We start from the raw sequence: 17,723 nt of genomic DNA on the forward strand, positions 1-17,723 counted from the left end.
AGATTTGAAAAAGCTGATTTATTCCTGAATAGCCCAATAATTTAAGAACATTTTAAAGTTTGAATGGTTGTTCTACGTGAAAGTAGGAAAAAGTAGTTAAGTTTCAAAAACAAGCAAGTTTTAGCAGAATTGCGGAAGTTTCCCATTCATTTCAATGGGACAAATTAAAGGAAAAAAGCGTAATATTTTAAAAAGTATAATAGTATAAAATACCAAAAGATATAGCCGGAAAGAGCAAAAATAGCAGAATAGTTTAAAATTTGAACGGTGAAAATAGCACAAAAATTGTTGAAGTAGTTAAAGGCCAAATAGTGTACGGAAGCAACAAGAATAAAGTATAAAGAATAAAGAGAAACAGGAACTCAATAGTGTGGATGCCTCCAGCATCCACACAATAATAAAGAATAAAGAGAAACAGGAACTCAATAGTGTGGATGCTTAAAGCATCCACACAATAATAAAGAATAAAGAGAAACAGGAACTCAATAGTGTGGATGCCTCAAGCATCCACACAACTAGAAAAATTTGCATTTCCTGCGAAAATGCTGTGTGGATGCCTTAACGCTGAAGCTGTCTGCTGAAAAGCTGAAAAAGATGAAAAGTTGCAAAAAGTTGTATGGTGGTGAAAAAGAACATGTCGCCCTGAGCAGGATTCGAACCTGGCCCTGCTGGTCTCAAGGCAGCTACTCATCTCACTGAGCTAAACTCATTCTCTCAAAAAAGAGGAGGAGAGACCGACAATTCTGCTAAAAAGAGCAGAAGCTGCTGAGAATTGTGCTGAGAAGAGGTGAAAAGGTTGAAAATTTTGCAGAAAAGAGGTAAATCAGCAGAATTTCTGCAGAAAAGACGCAGAACAAAAGAGAAAACTGAAAACAGGTTTTGCCATGACCGGGATTTGAACCTGGCAGTTCTCGTCTCAAGGCAGCTGCTCATCTCACTGAACCAAACTCTTTCTCTCAAAAACAAGAGATGGAGAAACTGACAATTTTGCTAAATGAGCAGAAGCTGCTGAGAATTGTGCTGAGAAGAAGTGAAAAGGCTGAAAATTTTGCAGAAAAGAGGTGAATCAGCAGAATTTCTGCAGAAAAGAGGTAAAGAAGCAGAAACTTGCGCTGAAAAGAGATGAATCAGCAGAGTTTCTGCTGAAAAGAGTTTTTTTTTCCTGAAAACAGCCAAAAAAGCTGGAATTTGTGCTGAAAAGGGGTTTTTTCACCCCTTTTCAGCACAAATTCCAAATGAACATTTTGCTGAAAAGGGGTGAAGAAGCTGAAGTATACCAAATCAAAGTATTTGTGCCAAAACATAGTGTTTCTGCCATATTGTGGTACTACTACATTACAACATGAATACGGATTAAAGATGAAAGAAACTGGCAACAAATTCCTCCACTACAAACCAGTCTGATACCACTTCTTTGCAGTGTTCACGTTTACTAAGGCACTACCCAACAGGCGCCACAAGAGGGCACTCCAACACAAGAGATGAGGTGAATGAGCAGAATTTCTGCTGAAAAGAGGCAGAAGGTTCTGTATGTAGAAAAAGAAACACTGTTGAACCATGTGTGAAATAAATAAAGAAATGAAATGAAAGAACAACCTGGTTCTGCTCAAATTCACCAATCAGAGGTACTGCCTCAGTCTGCTTCATCAGGCTGTGTACTTGTTTCTGCCATGGAGCGTTAACAAGAATCTGAGGTCCATATTAGAAAAGCTGCTAAAATCATAAAACTTTGCAGAATTGTAATAAATTAGCAATATAAATTACAGGTCTGTGATAGTGTATAAATTTGTAGTGAAAAAAAACAAACGTAGACCAAGGTGGGATTGAACCCACGACCTTTGAGCTGCAGAGCCGTGTCATTACTGATTGCGCCACCTGGAAATCATTTAAAAGTTCACATTTAAATGATCATTATGGGAAACTCAAGAGGTCTTAGAATAAGACAGTTGTTGCACCTCTAGTAACGAGAACATGTGTGATCATAACCTTTGACCTCAGCTTCATAATGGATCACAGAACAAACATTATGAACATTTATGATGTCCTTTGTTTTAATTACTCAAACAGTTATTTCCATTGTTGCTGTAGAAATAAAGTGAATGAAGTGACCCAACAGATAAAAAAAAGTTGCACAGACTTCTTTAGTAATGCTGGACAAAGTTAGTCGATGCAACATTTTCACAGTTCATGTTAAGCTGACTTTTAATATTTTTGACTTTTTAAAAACTAATTAACATATTGTGTAAAAGCAAAAGTACACAGGGTGACCCGTAATAACAAATAGCTTAAAATCCATCAATGGTTGCTAAATGTTTGGAAAATGTTACAGTTATGTTGCCCCCAAAATAGCAGCAGACATGATGAGTGTCTGTGACTCTGTTTGCATCTGGACTAATGAGCTAAATGAACTTAATGTTAGGATTAGCTACTGTCTGTGCCACGACTTATATTATGTGACAGGTTGATCTCTTAAAATACTGTAAATCATAGAAATCTTCAACAAAGATTAAATAATATGGAGACAACAGACATTTATTGGAAACACAACATCTACAAACCATTTCTTCTAAAATAAAATTTATAAAACTGGTTTTAAAATTCCAGTGAGAGAAAATGTTCAATATTTACATCACAAGACTGAATGTAAACTATGACAGTAAACTAATTATGAGATAAAATTAATACTTTATGTATAATATGTTAAAAATAATGTTAAAACTTTTCGTGTTCAGTGAGAGAAATCTAGCCTGTTTTAGATTTGAACATTAAAGTCAGGCTCAGTGCTGGCATGACCTCAACTAAAATAAATTAACTGTGGATATAAGAACATATTTAACATTTTTACAATACAACATATTAACCAATGTCCTCATTTGTTCTGTCTTCATAAATATTCCTATTTTAAAGTGTGAATGCCAAACTTAAAGAGCCAAAGAGATGACACAGTGAGTCAGGTAAGAACTGGGAACACTGGTCTCTCCTCAGTGTTTCTGATACTGGAGTCTGGGAGCCTCACAGGTCAGAGGGCACCTTCTTCCGTGCTGCTTCAGTTACAGAGGCCATCCTTATGAAGCACCTCAGGGCTTCTGCTTTCTCACCTCTGATGATGCTGTCAGTGATCTTTGAGGACAGCCTCCAGTCTGAGGGGACGTCCTGCTGCAACTCCAACCACTTATTAGAGAGAGCATCAAGTTTGTTTCAGGTAAACATGATCAGTTGTGAATTTCTTTTTTTTTGTGTGTGTTGTGAATTTCATTTGAAAAGACTTCAACTCCTGCTGATCTTTCACTTCTATCTCTGTGCTCAGTAACTACGGCAACAGACAGGCATGACTGCTGAACTATGACAGCAGAAAGTTTCAGAACTAAAGATAAAAACTTGCAAACACTCACTTCAGTTTTAACTTTTATAAATCAATACAAAAATTAAAAGGTTAATTATATGAAAATGAAGTCAGATGAATATTTTCAGCTTGCTTTGTATTTATTTTGCACCTCAAGGCTAAATCTCAATAAAATAACAAAAAATAATAAATGTCAAATTGTATATGATGTAAATATATACATCCCTCTGGGTACTCCGGCTTCCTTCCACCGTCCAAAGACATGCAGCTTGTGGGGATAGGTTAATTGGATAATCCAAATTGCCACTAGGTGTGAGTGAGTGAATGTGAGTGCGAATGGTTGTCTGTCCCTGTGTGTTGGCCCTACGACAGACTGGCGACCTGTCCAGGGTGTACCCCGCCTCTCGCCCTATGACAGCTGGGATAGGCTCCAGTGCCCTCCGCGACCCTGAAAAGGATAAGCGGAAGTGAATGGATGGATGTAAATATATACAATGAGTTGTCAACAGCTGCAGCTGACTGACTCTGTGTGTTTGCATATGTGTCCTGCCTCTCTGCTCACAGCTGTTAAGAGGCCAGTGTTGATCAGTGGCTGTCCATGCCTTTCAGAGCCACTCACACACCAGCAGCACAATGATGATGTCACTGACTCTACTGCTGGCCACCCTGGGGCTCCTTGTTCAGGGTGAGACTCTCTGTGAAAACTTTGCTTCAGCATGCAGCCAGGTTCACCACAATGATGTTCTGCTATGACGGAGAAACTCTGAAACCAGCAGCACTGACCTTCTTCCATCTGTTCTCCATGTTAGATAAATGATCCTCAAATGTTTGATCATCTTTCTCTGAGCTCAATTTGTCTCAATAACTTTTATCCTCTTTTTATGTTTCAGGTTCATCAGCAGAAATCATCCTGACTCAGACTCCTAAAGTTCAGTCTGTTGTTCTAGGACAGACTGTCTCTATCAGATGTGAAGCCAGTTCAAGTATGGGTAACTACCTCCACTGGTATCTTCAGAAACCATCAGAAGCTCCTAAACTGCTCGTTTATTATGCAACAAACCGTCAGTCTGGAGTTTCTGATCGTTTCAGTGGAAGTGGATCTGGGACTGACTTCACTTTGACCATCAGCAGAGTTCAGGCTGAAGATGCAGGAGTTTATTACTGTGGACAAAGTGGTTACAGCACTCCGTTCACACAGTGAAAAACTGTCGTACAAAAACCTCTCAGCTGAAGAGGAACTGATCTGAAGCAACAGCTGCAGAACAAACTCAAAGACTGGGAGGAACGATTATTTTAACATTTACTGTGAAATTTCATTTGTGTACACTCACAGTTTAACGTTCATAAATTTATTGAAAAAGTTGTTAGTAACATGAAAAATACAAAACAAAAAAACATGAAGTGGTGTCCCCGAATAAAAACATAAATGTGTAATGAGTCACAGAATACGAACACAACACTGGCTCCAGATTTTTAACACATGAACATTATTTTTTGATGACTATTGTTCTCCGTAGTCCACCAGTCTGACTCATTCTTAGTTTCTACATTTATAACAATAGACAGTCTGTCCAGAGAGAGGCTCGACCTACTACAGAGAGAGAAAATAGACTTTAGAGAAACTGAGAGTTTATATGAAAACACGTAGCTGAAAGGTCCACAAAGAAAAAAAATTGTGTTTTTGCTTATTAAAGATTTGTATATTAATAACAAGCTGTTATTAGGAGCAGAGATGGGCAGTAACGTGTTACTTGTAACGCGTTACTGTAATCTGATTACTTTTTTCAAGTAACGAGTAATGTAAGGGATTACCATTGCAAAAACGGTAATTAGATTACCGTTACTTTCCCGTAGGAACGCTGCGTTACTGCGTTACTAAAACCGTGATTTTTTGCGAGAATGTCTCATGACAGTGACGTAAGCGAGTGCGACGTTCGTGACAACAGCTGTTCACAGATCAACAATGGATAATATATCGAGTGCGGGAGAGAGTATGAGCATGCAGCGTTTAAAGCGTGGAAGTACTGACCTTATTTTGAGTTTGATTCAATAAAAAGTGACAAAAACATTACTGTCCATTGTGCGTGGGAAGAAAACTTCTTTTTACAGCGAAAAAAACCCCTAAACTTCCAAGCAAGCAGCGAGTGCGCTACGACTGTAACGGGAAATTCAAAGAGAAACTCGCGGATTCTTCCACTGACCGCCGCGGCACACCTGCACCAGGGCAAACCTCCGCCTACCCCACTCCTGCTTTACAGGTGAAAATAGGACAACAGGGCCGCTGAGTCTTTGATTTTATTTATTTTCTGCTGTGTTTTACTTGCATCTATTTGAAAGAGTGAGTGTAAACACAAAAAAATATTTTATTTTATGTGCTGGAATGTGCAGAAAATAGGTTTAAATGTTAAACAAATTTCTTCCAGTCAGAGAATGTTGCATATAATTAAGTTTTTGCTTGATGCATAAAGTTAAAAGATTTAACGTTTTAAAAAGAGACGTTTCCATTTGATTACATTTTGTATGATGGATTATGCAGAAAAAGTAGAATTGGGCTGAAAGATCTATCGCTTTATCACCTATTCAGGTTGTAAATTGTGTTTTTAAAAAGTAACTAAGTAACTAAGTAATTAATTACTTTTGAAAATAAGTAATCAGTAAAGTAACGGGATTACTTTTTGGGGGAGGTAATCAGTAATTAGTAACTGATTACTTTTTTCAAGTAACTTGACCAACACTGATTAGGAGTGATGTTATACAGGTGATAATTATTGTCCATTAATCAGATAGCAACACAAATACTGTTGTCAGTGTTTCTGCACAGTTAAGTAGCTCTTTTCTATTTGTAAGCTGTTAAATATTAAAGTGATCCTTCTGTGGAGCTCAGCTGCAGTCCTTCATCACACAAATCCAAAAAATCATTGTAGTCACATCACAACTATTGTCTATAATATTCTAATATTCTGCTGATTAACAAATCAAGGATTTAGCCCCCTTTGGATATTTCCAACATAAACGAATCACTGTTACTGTTGTAAAAACCTAAAGTTATTTAGTCAGTTTCCAAAGTACTAATGTAGACAGAACAAATAATTTTAATAAGAGGGAGACTCTCTCTTCAAGCGCTAGCTCGACAGCTGCCATCAGATACCGTCTGTGATACCGTCAGATACCGTCACAGATACCATCTGGCATAACTTCCTCCCACATTTCCGGTTCACGCGTGTCAAAATATGAAATTTTTAGGTGCGACGGATTTTTCTTGGACACGCGTCGAGGTGCGAATGTGCACGCGTCAAATTAGGGGCGTTTGGGGCATTTTCGCTCCATCTATCGCGTTCGGTGTGAACACACCGTTAGTCTGTTCTTAACATCATGTCCACTGTCAAGCTCAATTCTGTCGTCATTATTTGAGTCCAGTTATTATCTCGCCGCCTTCTGTGAGTTACTCAGCCTCTGTTTTGTGTGCTTTAAATCTCAGACTCCTTATCTCCACCTCATCCTGGACAATTAGAGATCCTCAACTAAGTCTCCACCTGCTTCATCTCTGCCACCACCAGCTTCTAGACTCTTCTCTGCTTTGTTGCTTCATCAGAGTTTCACTGCCAAATAGTTCATTAATCAAACATCAGTAAATCTTCACTTAAACTTGATTTAAATGATCTCTGTTTAAACATACAGATGATACCCTGCTCTTTAATTTTACTTATTGGGCTTTAGGTCAGATTAAAATGTAGATCGTAAAACAGCTTTGAGACTAGAAATTATAAAGAGCACATAGATCAGGGGTCCCCAATCTCAGTCCACGAGGGCCGGTGTCCCTGCAGGTTTTAGATGTGTCCTTGATCCATCACAGCTGATTTAAATGGATAAATTACCTTCTCAACATGTCTTGAAGTTCTCCAGAGGCCTGGTAATGAGCTAATCATGTGATTCAGGTGTGTTGACCCAGGGTGAGATCTAAAACCTGCAGGGACACCGGCCCTCGTGGACTGAGATTGGGTACCCCTGACATAGATAATCTATGGTTGACATGACCTCAACATCTTATAAAAAATATTTAGTATATGGATTTAAAATACGTTTAACCATTTTCACTGCACATTACAATCGATGTGTCTGTTTACATTTTTATTTTGGTCTGGTTTAATAAATATTACAAAATCTTTATTTTTTAATGTCCATTTATTAAACTCACAGAGTCAAAGAACATGTTTCCTTGTTACATTTTTATTGTTTTAAAAGGTTGAAATATCAGTTTTACAACAGACACAAAAGGATGAAACTAGAGGAGATTGTTGCTATGATTATTGCCATTATGGGATGGAAATATGACTATTTTATGGTTTTTGAAAAATCTGCAAACGAAAAGAAACAAAGAGACAGAAGAAAAACAGCATGAAAGACTCAGTGATTGACATCAGGACTGGGAACACTGGTCTCTCCTCAGTATCTCTGAGACCAGAGTCTGGGAGCCCTGGGTGGCCTCACAGGTCACAGAGCCCACCTTCCCCCACTGGTCTGCAGTGAGCGTCAGGGTGCTGCTCCAGCTGTAGAGGCCGTCATTCTGCAGCACTCCAGGAGTCCTGCTCTCCTCCCCTCTGATGCTGCTGCTGCCACTGCTGTCGCTCGTCTTCCAGGACAGACTCCAGTCTGAGGGGAAGCCCTTGTTGGCCACACACATGAGCGTGGCCTTCCCCTGGTCCAGCTCTGCACTGGAGGGACCCAGCACCTTCAGGGCGGGGCGGGTATCACCTAGGAAACACCAATCAGCTTAGAGGACACGAACCACAATTTGAATTTCTCCATTAAGAAGTTTCTGTCAGGTGTTTTTTCTGCTCCACCAGTCATTCACTCACACATTGTTTCACTTCCCTTTAAGAAACCTCTCATGCATATCAGCACAGAGAGAATCATCACACAGTTTGACCTGAAATATGTTCAAACTACACTGGAAATAAAAGAAGCAGATGTGGAAACATTTACAGCAGAAGTTTGGCTTTAAAATGATTAGAAGTCTGAATCATGGATGACAGAAGAAATGAGTGGACACAAGCACAGAGCAGCTACTCATTCATATAGATTTGAAATGTTATTGAACAGCTCACATGATTTCAAACTAAATCTGAAACATCTGACACGATAAAAACATCAGAAAGCAAACTTTAACTCATCCAAACAGCAGCTGATGTGGTGGAAATTTACAAACTAATCATAAGATGAAGTTTACTCTTGTCTACATATATTTTACTATGACAGAAATGTAGATTAAACAAGAGAAACTTGCAGAGCTCATCTGAATTAGTCCAGTAAAAAGGACAAACATCAAAAACAAAATGTTTTTAAACAGAAAAATACTTTTCTCTAACAAGTAGTTATAACATAAAATGATAAGATATTTCACAACAAACACATTTTAATTAACTTACTTCCAACATCCAGTCTGGTTCCTCCACCAAAAGTCCACCACAGTGATACAAACTCATTGAGCCGCCGTACAAAAACCTCTGACTGTAGAGAGACACGGCTCTCTGACTCTGTTAGACTGAACTAAACCTACAAGTCCTCAAATACAACTTTATCATCACAACCAGAAATAATTATTAATACTATGAAACATCCCAGATTTTTATCTGAAATTCAGTTGTTGTATATAAATTTCCAAAGCTGACTTTGTTTCTTAGGACAAAATTAATGTCTAAAATAATTTATTAGTTACACAAAGTTTCCCTGCCTTTCCTATTAAATGAAATGGAAGAAAAGAAAAATACATTTTAAAAATGGCTCTAAGACTGACTTACTTCCAATATCCAGTCTGGTTCCTCCACCGAACGTGTACCACAGTGATACAAACTCATTGAGCCGCCGTACAAAAACCTCTGACTGTAGAGAGACACGGCTCTCTGACTCTGAAACAAACAAACTCAACAAAATAATTCACTGTTTGTATCATTTTGTCAGCTGATGTGAAAACTGAAAATATTACAGTGCATCACATTTAAATAATAAATAATTTATTTGGAATATAAAACTTTTGACTTTAATGTCTTGGGAATTTTTTATGATATCAAAATCTCAGAATAACACAGTGGATCCAATTTAAGGAAATTTAAATGTTAATTAAAATGCATCAGTATAAATTAAGACTTTGTTGATTTCCTACATTAATAGAGACTATATTCATAAATATAGAAAAATCAGATGTATTTGTGTTTGATGCTCTGATAAACTGGCTGATCCACTCCATACAAAGACGCATATACATTGACAAAGGACACAAACATACAATGGTATTGAGCCAACACTGAACAGCAAGACTAAGACTGTGAACTCTGCTGGAGGGATGAAGGCCATTCTCCAAAAACATGTAGAGACCTCTGTCTAACACATCGCTCCAAAATCTCCCAGAGACGTTCAACTGTGTCGAGCTCAGGTGACTGTAGAAAACACGAGAATCACATCATTTTTATTCTCTTTTTTTTTTTTTTTTTTGCCTGTCCCATTTGGTTCTTTAGCCGTCAGAATTGTTGTCTGAAGACCAACAAGGATACCAAATGGATTTATTCTGCCAAATGGATCATCATGGCATTGCCGTATTGGTCCATTTGATCAAACTTTGTTGTTATTATTTATTTTAATTTCAGTTGTTACAGATGGGACAGACATGACTGGGGGATAGGAAAGGGAGAAAGAAAGAGAGGAAGGAAAAGAAAAACAGAAGGGAAAAGGGACAGTGAGAAAGGGCACTTACAAAGACAAAGAGAAAGAAAAAAAAAATTTCCTGGATCACCTGTTGAGAGAAAAAGAAGAGAAGACAAGCAAAAAAACAAACAAACAAAAACAAAGCAACATACTAAACACAACACCATCACGTTAATCTAGCTAAGTGTGAACAGCAGTAAATACTAAATATTGAAAGTTGTTGTGCAGCACGCAGGACAGACAGCGCACAATGTGCTTTGAAGTAGCAGCTAAGAAAGGTGTAGTTTATGTCTACGAACAGTGAACACCCGTGTGCACACCTGTGTGGATCAATGCGCTTGTATACAAAAGGTTTCCCCATGTAACGGTCTGCTAGAGGGTGTGGAGGCCCATAGCCCCGTCCCCCAGGGCATGAAGCAGGCATGGAGGAGATCCAGGCTCCAGACATCCAGAGGCCCCAGAGTGCGAGAGCCCAAGGAGTACCACCGGAGGGGCATCCGTGCCACCCTCCTGAGAAGGGCTGAGGAGATCCCCAGACGAGGGGGTCACCCAGTAGCCACGGAGCAGAAGCCAGAGGGGGCTACACAGTGCATCACATTTAAATAATAAATTATTTATGTGGAATGTAAAACTTTTGACTTTGATGTCTTTGGACTTTTTCTGATATCAAAATCTCAGAATAACACAGTGGATCCAATTTAAGGAAATTTAAATGTTAATTAAAATGCATCAGTATAAATTAAGACTTTGTTGATTTCCTACATTAATAGAGACTATATTCATAAATATAGAAAAATCAGATGTATTTGTGTTTGATGCTCTGATAAACTGGCTGATTCACTCCATACAAAGACGCATATATATTGACAAAGGACACAAACATACAATGGTATTGAGCCAACACTGAACAGCAAGACTAAGACTGTGAACTCTGCTGGAGGGATGAAGGCCATTCTCCAAAAACATGTAGAGACCTCTGTCTAACACATCGCTCCAAAATCTCCCAGAGACGTTCAACTGTGTCGAGCTCAGGTGACTGTAGAAAACAGCACGAGAATCACATCATTTTTATTCTCATTCAAACATTCATTGATCTCTAGTGCTTCCTGTCATTCTGGAAGAGATCACTCAGCTCAAGACTGAACTGTTTAATGACATTAGTGATCACTGGGAACAAATCGTGTTATCTTAATATTACAAGAAAGATCATATGTACGTCTTTATTAGGACAGTGATTTACGTCAGTGTGTGGGACTGTAGCCTCAGGCTTATGTTGTACTCTTTTTAGTAACGACCCTGACACTGAACATCCTGTCTGATTGGCCAACAAGTCAAACAACCCAGTTTGTCACAGTTTCTGTGTTTCTGACTTCATCTTTGCACTGAAACAGACAATAACAGACATCTTTGTATTTGTTATACAGTCTCTCAGCTGGACTAAATAATAATAATCAACATATCTTCATGATAAACATTTACCCCAAACCTAATCTAAAATTACTGCAAATGTAAAAACTGTCATGATTGAAGAAAAAACAATACTATGGTAATAAAAGGAGACATACATTGGGCTATATATTAAACCTCTTGTACATATTTATGTAATTATTATACTTTTAAACTACCAAAGCATAAGAAATCAATGTCATGGCTGTGTGCAGGCAGGCGGGGAGGAAGGAACCAAAATGCAGGACTAGCTCATGCAAAGTTGAACTCAAAATAAACAGTTTTATTACGGGTTGCAGACTGAACAGAAGGCTAACTAATCTGAGGGGAAAATAAACTAACAGGCAGGCAAAACAGTAGTGATGGCCCGCTTGAAGCTGAGGCTCCGGAGCGTGTGTCGAAAAAAACAACACACTGGTTCAGAAGCACTGTGTCGAGGCTTGCTTCGTTTGGCAAAAGTCACGTGACCAGTGACGTCCGAAGCTTCATTACGCACGTAACTGCTTCGGTACCTGATTCAAATGGAACGAAGTGAATCATTTGCGGGATTTGTGGAGTGTCTTGATGGTGACAGATAGCGAACCACTGATCATTCTACTGAGAGATTTGGTTCTGTTGTGTGGGAGTATTTTGAGTTGATTCTGGTCAATCGGTTTTCCAGCTTTGTGTTCTGGCTGTTTGCTTTTGTTTTGTGCGTCTTTATTTTATCTGAAAACGGGAAAAACTTAAAATGTAAAAAATCTGCTTTTCATAATATAAATATCATTAAATAACTTCCATTTGACTGGTAACATTTAATGTTATAAAAAGATATATTTTATTTAAAAAAATAATCTTAAAATGTTAGTCTACAAAATGTGCAGCAATTTAATTTATTTATTCTCTTTAGCTGATAGTTTGTGGAGCCATAACTGCATCTCTACCAGCTTTTCTGCACTCTAGCCTCTTCTGTGCCATGTGAAGGGATTTTCCTTAAGGCAGGAGAAATTATCTCCACGAAAAGGAACAGATTCGGCCATCGCACAGTGGAACTAATTTTCTTCTTAAATAAAAATGAAAAAGGGTTTCCTTAAATGCATCATGTTTTTAATTTGCAAGTTCATGAGCATTTCACTTTCCATTTCACAATCAATTCTACTCCCAGGTCAAAAATATGTATAGGAAAATTTCCCTAATATAATATTATTTATAAATATACCCGTCTAGAGATTAAATGCATAAGTACATGGAGGCAGGACCTCACAGCAGAAGCATACTGCATAATGTGCATTATTATATGTATGTTATATGTAACGTGGTATTTTTCAATTATTGTATTTACCAACATCAAGAAGTCACAAGCAAAGAAAGACCAAACCATAGTGCATGTTCACACAAGGAAAGTTTACTGGTCAAAATTATTTATTAAACAAATAAACTACATTTTTTAACACCAAAAAAATACGCGTTCAAAGCAGCACAACAGCAGCCCAATATGAGACAGAGTTCCACTCTGTAGAGTGGGCTATCATTATGAAGCAGTTGGTTTTATTTTGTGGATTCAAGCTGCTCTTCATATTTTTGGCCACCAGATGTCACCAGAGAGGACTGTGTTGAAAAGCTTCGAGTAATGAACCGTTTTTCAATACAAGCTTCATTTGGCCATCACTACAAAACAGGCAACGGAACACACAGCGAAATCAGAGGGTGAGCAGACGTTAATGATGTGGCAGAGAACAAAGGAAACACAGGGCTTATATACACAGGGGAGTAATCAGGCAATGGAAAACAGGAGGGAGACACAGCTGGGAGAGATAGGGCTAACGAGACAGGAGGAGCGAAGTTAGACACACTGACATAAAACATAACCCTTCAAAATAAAACAGGAAGCAATACACAAAGACGCAGACTAAGAAAACACGGACTTTACACAGGCAGAACTAAACCTAAACCAGAATAAGCTGGAACATACTTATTAATATTCATCATCGTCACAGCCAGAAAAGAAATCAAGAAAATAACCAAAAATACAAAATCCAACCAAAACATGAGAAACTCAAAATGCTGGGTCGAACCGACCCAGGACCGTGACAGTCACACACACTCTTAACAGCAGTGATGGGAATCACGGCCTTACAAGTAACGGCGTTACTTTTTTCAGTAACAAGTAATCTAACTAATTACTATTTCTATCGTTACAACGCCGTTACCGTTACCGACAAGAAAATGCAGTGCGGTCGCATTACTATTTTTCAGCAAACAGACGGTTGAAGCTGTCTCAGCTTACCGCACCTTATATCAGTTGCATGGAAGTAGCTGTAAGTAATCTGGATGCTACAGCTTTAAGCAGCTGCGCGCTCCCGCGGACGGCAATCACTTTCTAGCAGACGATGACTTTTTGGCACAACACCTGGAGCTAAGGGAGCAAAACAATCACATGAGTGCTGCTGTTTGACTGAGGAAGAATAAAGTAGTCGTGGTAAGTCAATCACATGACCACTTCAAGAGGACAGAGCAACAAGGTGATATATACCAGTTTATAAATTGTGTTGATAGGCCACGTAAAACCAGAATCATGATAAACAATATATGCGCGGCGTTTTTCCTCAATACTTTCGTCACGTTTACTGTCTAAAGACAGCGATAGCAAGACCTCTGTGCTTATGAGCAAAACCCCCCCAAAAAACCAAAACAAAACAAAAAAAACAGCCCTTTCGTGTTGGTGGAAAAATGCACCATGTCGACCAATCAGAAAATTATATGGCAACATGACATTTGGTTGTTTAGGAAGAGGAGGAAGTTTTAGGAGTGACAGAGAGAGAGAGAGAGAGTGAGACCGAAGAAAAAGAAAGAGAGTTTTGAGATGTGAGAGATTTGTGACGTTTAGCGTGTTTGTAGTGTGTAGTTAATGTGTTGTCTTGTGTAGTTAGTGTGTAATGTTGTGGATAGTTTTGTGTTGTGTGTCAGAACAATGAAGCGACTGCTGTCTCCAGGTAGAAACAGGAGTGATACACCTGCTGCTGTCAGACCTGCAGGTATCAGGCTGTGATGTTCTCCTTTATAGTGGACAGAACTTTTTGGAGTGGCACAAATAATTTGTGTGGCATCTTATTGAATGCAGAACAGCTGATTGTTCGGTAAATAGTTTGAAATGGTTATTTTAAAAAAGGGGTAATAACTTTATTGTTTGCAAAAATTGTGCATAGGATTTTAAAATTGACATTTTATATTTGCATTTAAAGTTATGAAATATGATTAATTAAACATGTTTGTGGTTGTTACAGTAAAAGATATAACTTTTTCTACTCGGGTTTTATGTTTTTTGTCTGATTTTAGATCAATTGTGTTAATACAGTCTGTCAAAATGAAAACATAACTGTAAATTCAGACACGTGAGGTTGTGCTGAAAAGATACCAAACAAGGCAAAGTAAATAGTTTTTATCAATCAATCAATCAATCAAGGCTTTATTCGCCACATAAAGCCTTGCAGTGAAATGGGACCCCCCCACCGACCTTACACACACAACACAGACATCACATGGGGATACAAGTCGGAGAACGGTTACGTTACAGAAAACCACTGAAATATACATTACAATGGGAAAGTACAAGAGGAAAAAAAGAGACCTCTACTCATGCTGGGCTCCTATGGGAGGACAGCATGAGAACAGGAAACAAAAAAAACCTCCTCTGCACAAAAAGCACATAAATGGCCACAGCATAACATTATGGAGCACGTGACAAGCCACATGGTTGGGTGGGGGGTGAGGAGTAATCCGAAGCAAACACAGCAGCCGTCCTGCCCAGTGCTACCATTCCAGCGCGGGCTCAGACCCGCCGTGTTCCCACGAGGAAACAAGCATCGAAGGCGTTTGGAGGGGGAAGGGGGATGAGTGTACATCTGCATGTGTATATATGTCTGTGTGCATGTGTGTGCGTGTCCAGAGTTCAGCTGAGACAGTGTCCTTCGCCCTGCCAGGCTAAGTAAACAGTCTTCCAGCCAACCCAGGGGGCCTTGCATAGAATGGGAAGGAACAGACTCAACACAGTCATTATCAGGGAGTTTTTGTTCAGCTTCAGCCTTGAGCCCACAGCTGGCGCCGAAGGGATAGCCGCATTATGATGGTGGTTTTTCTTTTATGCGAACAACTCATGAGAATTTCAAAGCTGTTCTTTAACACTCCGACACTGGTCTCTCAATCTCCCGTTGGAGAGCCGCGAGCTTCTCCATGATGTTATCAAACTTGCGCTCCGTGGTCTTGTCATTCTTGTGCTCAGAGAGCAGATTCTGAGAACTCACGACCGCAGTGAGCTGCTCCAAGATGTGATCCAAGTTACGCTCAGAGGTGTTATTCTGAGTGAACTTCTCCATGATGTAATCCAATATATGCTCAGAGGTCTTATTCTGAGTATTCACAGCAGCCGCAAGCTTCTCCAAGATCTTAACCATGCTGCACTCAGTGAGCCCATTCTGAGAAGTCGCGCCTCGTCCCATCGTTTCAATCCCAGCAGGCAGCCTTGGGGGGGGTTTGAACAGCCGGTTCCGCTTACTTCATTCTTCGATAAGCCAGGGCCAAGCCAGCTCCGATCAGCAAGAAGCCTGTTATCATGGTTCCGAATAGGTAGATATCTTCAGCGTCCTCGATCGACAGTCCCACCAGGCACACGATCCTCCATTTCTGCCACACGTCCATCGTGTATCCGGCAGGGAAGGTCCCTCTAGGGCACTCGGGCTCTCCCGAGCCAAGATTTCTCATTAAGAAGAGGGTGTCAATAGCATTCAGAGACCAGTTGATCAAATCCATAATTCTCTTTTAGGTTTTAGAAAACAGACTGTGAGAGAGTGTTCCAGGGAAAAGTAAAGACATGAGACAAGACAAGGACATAAGAAGCTAAGCAGGGAAGATAAGGGAGAGGAGAGGAGAAAAGTGCGACCGCCTTCGCCGAGAGCCAAAGGATTTCTTTTAAAGGTAAAATGTGGAGGGAAAATCAAAAGTAGTCAAAAATGGCCAATTATACCCTGGACCCCAGAGGGTTAAACCTTTTTTTAAAGTAACGCAATAGTTACTTTTCAAGTAATTAATTACTTTTAGAATCTTGTAACTCAGTTACTTTTTTGAAAAAGTAACTGGTAACTATAATTAATTACTTTTTCAAAGTAACTTGCCCAACACTGCTGAACAGTAAAGAAAATCACTGAAAAAATGCAACAAGAATAATTGTTTCAGTTTGACTTTGAAAACAGAAGCTGACAAAAACATTGTGGAGGTGTGAAGACTTCAGTCAAAACTTATGATTTTCTTCAGCAGATGGAGTTTCAAAAACATGAATTCAAAATAAATCTTCTGGTGTGTTTTAAAATATTTTCTTGAAGATGTTTCACCTCTCATCCGAGAAGCTTCTTCAGTTCTAAAAGACACACAATTAAAAATCATCTTTGTTAGAAATGTGTCTAAAATGTTTTCTCTGCTTTTAGAGTTTCACCTTTTTCACTGGTAGAAATCAATCTTATGTTCTTTATCAAGACACCATGAAATATTTATTTAATCAGGAATCAGTGAGAGGAAAACAGTATGTTATGTTGAAGACAGCTGTCCTTTATATTAGGGCTGGGTATCGTCACTGATTTCTAGAATCGATTCGTTTCCGATTCACAAGGTCCCGATTCGATTCAATTCGATTTGATTCGATTCAATTAAATTCGATTTGAATCTGGGAAATTTTGACAGTCAGAAATATTATAAGTCAGATCAGTACATTTACATATTTTTGTATCTATAAAAAGGAAGCTGACACACGCAAGACTTTATCAAAGGTGTGAGCGTCACAGCAGATGCCTTTGTGTCAAAGTAGCTGAAGATAAAACACAGAAAAACATGAAGGTGATTTTCCTGGCCTGGATTTTATAAAAATATTCTGCAGTACATCAAAAACGAAAGAAAACCATTAATCAACATATGAACGTTACCTCTAACATTACAGCGGTTTTATTAGAGACACGGCTAAGCGTTTTGCATTTTGCATGATTTTAAAAAGTTTAAATTTGTTCAGTATTGAACGGCAGAAATTAGGTTTTCTTTTCAGAAGTATGTAAAACGAAAAAAAAAAAAACAGCGGCCGACACCGCTGTAAACAACGGTAGAGTTGTGCGTAACAAGCAAGCGAATAATGCAGAAAAGAGATTTTTAGACGGGAAACTGTTCTTGAAGTACAGAGAGAGAGAGAGAGAGAGAGAGAGAGAGCTGTGCATGAAGT

General features: G+C 38.9%; 2 gene segments (V, D, J or C); one reads left to right on the forward strand and one right to left on the reverse strand.

Moving 5' to 3' along the window:
• Positions 1-3,872: 3,872 nt before the first annotated feature.
• On the forward strand, positions 3,873-4,663 carry LOC102076642 (immunoglobulin kappa variable 2D-29-like). The segment is given in 2 exon segments: positions 3,873-4,028; positions 4,234-4,663. Coding segments are annotated over 2 exon segments (363 nt in total).
• Positions 4,664-7,692: 3,029 nt separating this feature from the next.
• LOC100698964 (Ig kappa-b4 chain C region-like) overlaps positions 7,693-17,723 on the reverse strand; it is a 51,391-nt gene continuing 41,360 nt past the window's right edge. The window contains 2 exon segments of the C gene segment in view: positions 7,693-8,095; positions 8,770-8,851. Of these exon segments, the coding sequence occupies positions 7,761-8,095; positions 8,770-8,851 (417 nt within the window).

Source organism: Oreochromis niloticus, linkage group LG22 (genome assembly GCF_001858045.2).
Source record: "Oreochromis niloticus isolate F11D_XX linkage group LG22, O_niloticus_UMD_NMBU, whole genome shotgun sequence".
Lineage (NCBI taxonomy): Eukaryota > Metazoa > Chordata > Actinopteri > Cichliformes > Cichlidae > Oreochromis > Oreochromis niloticus.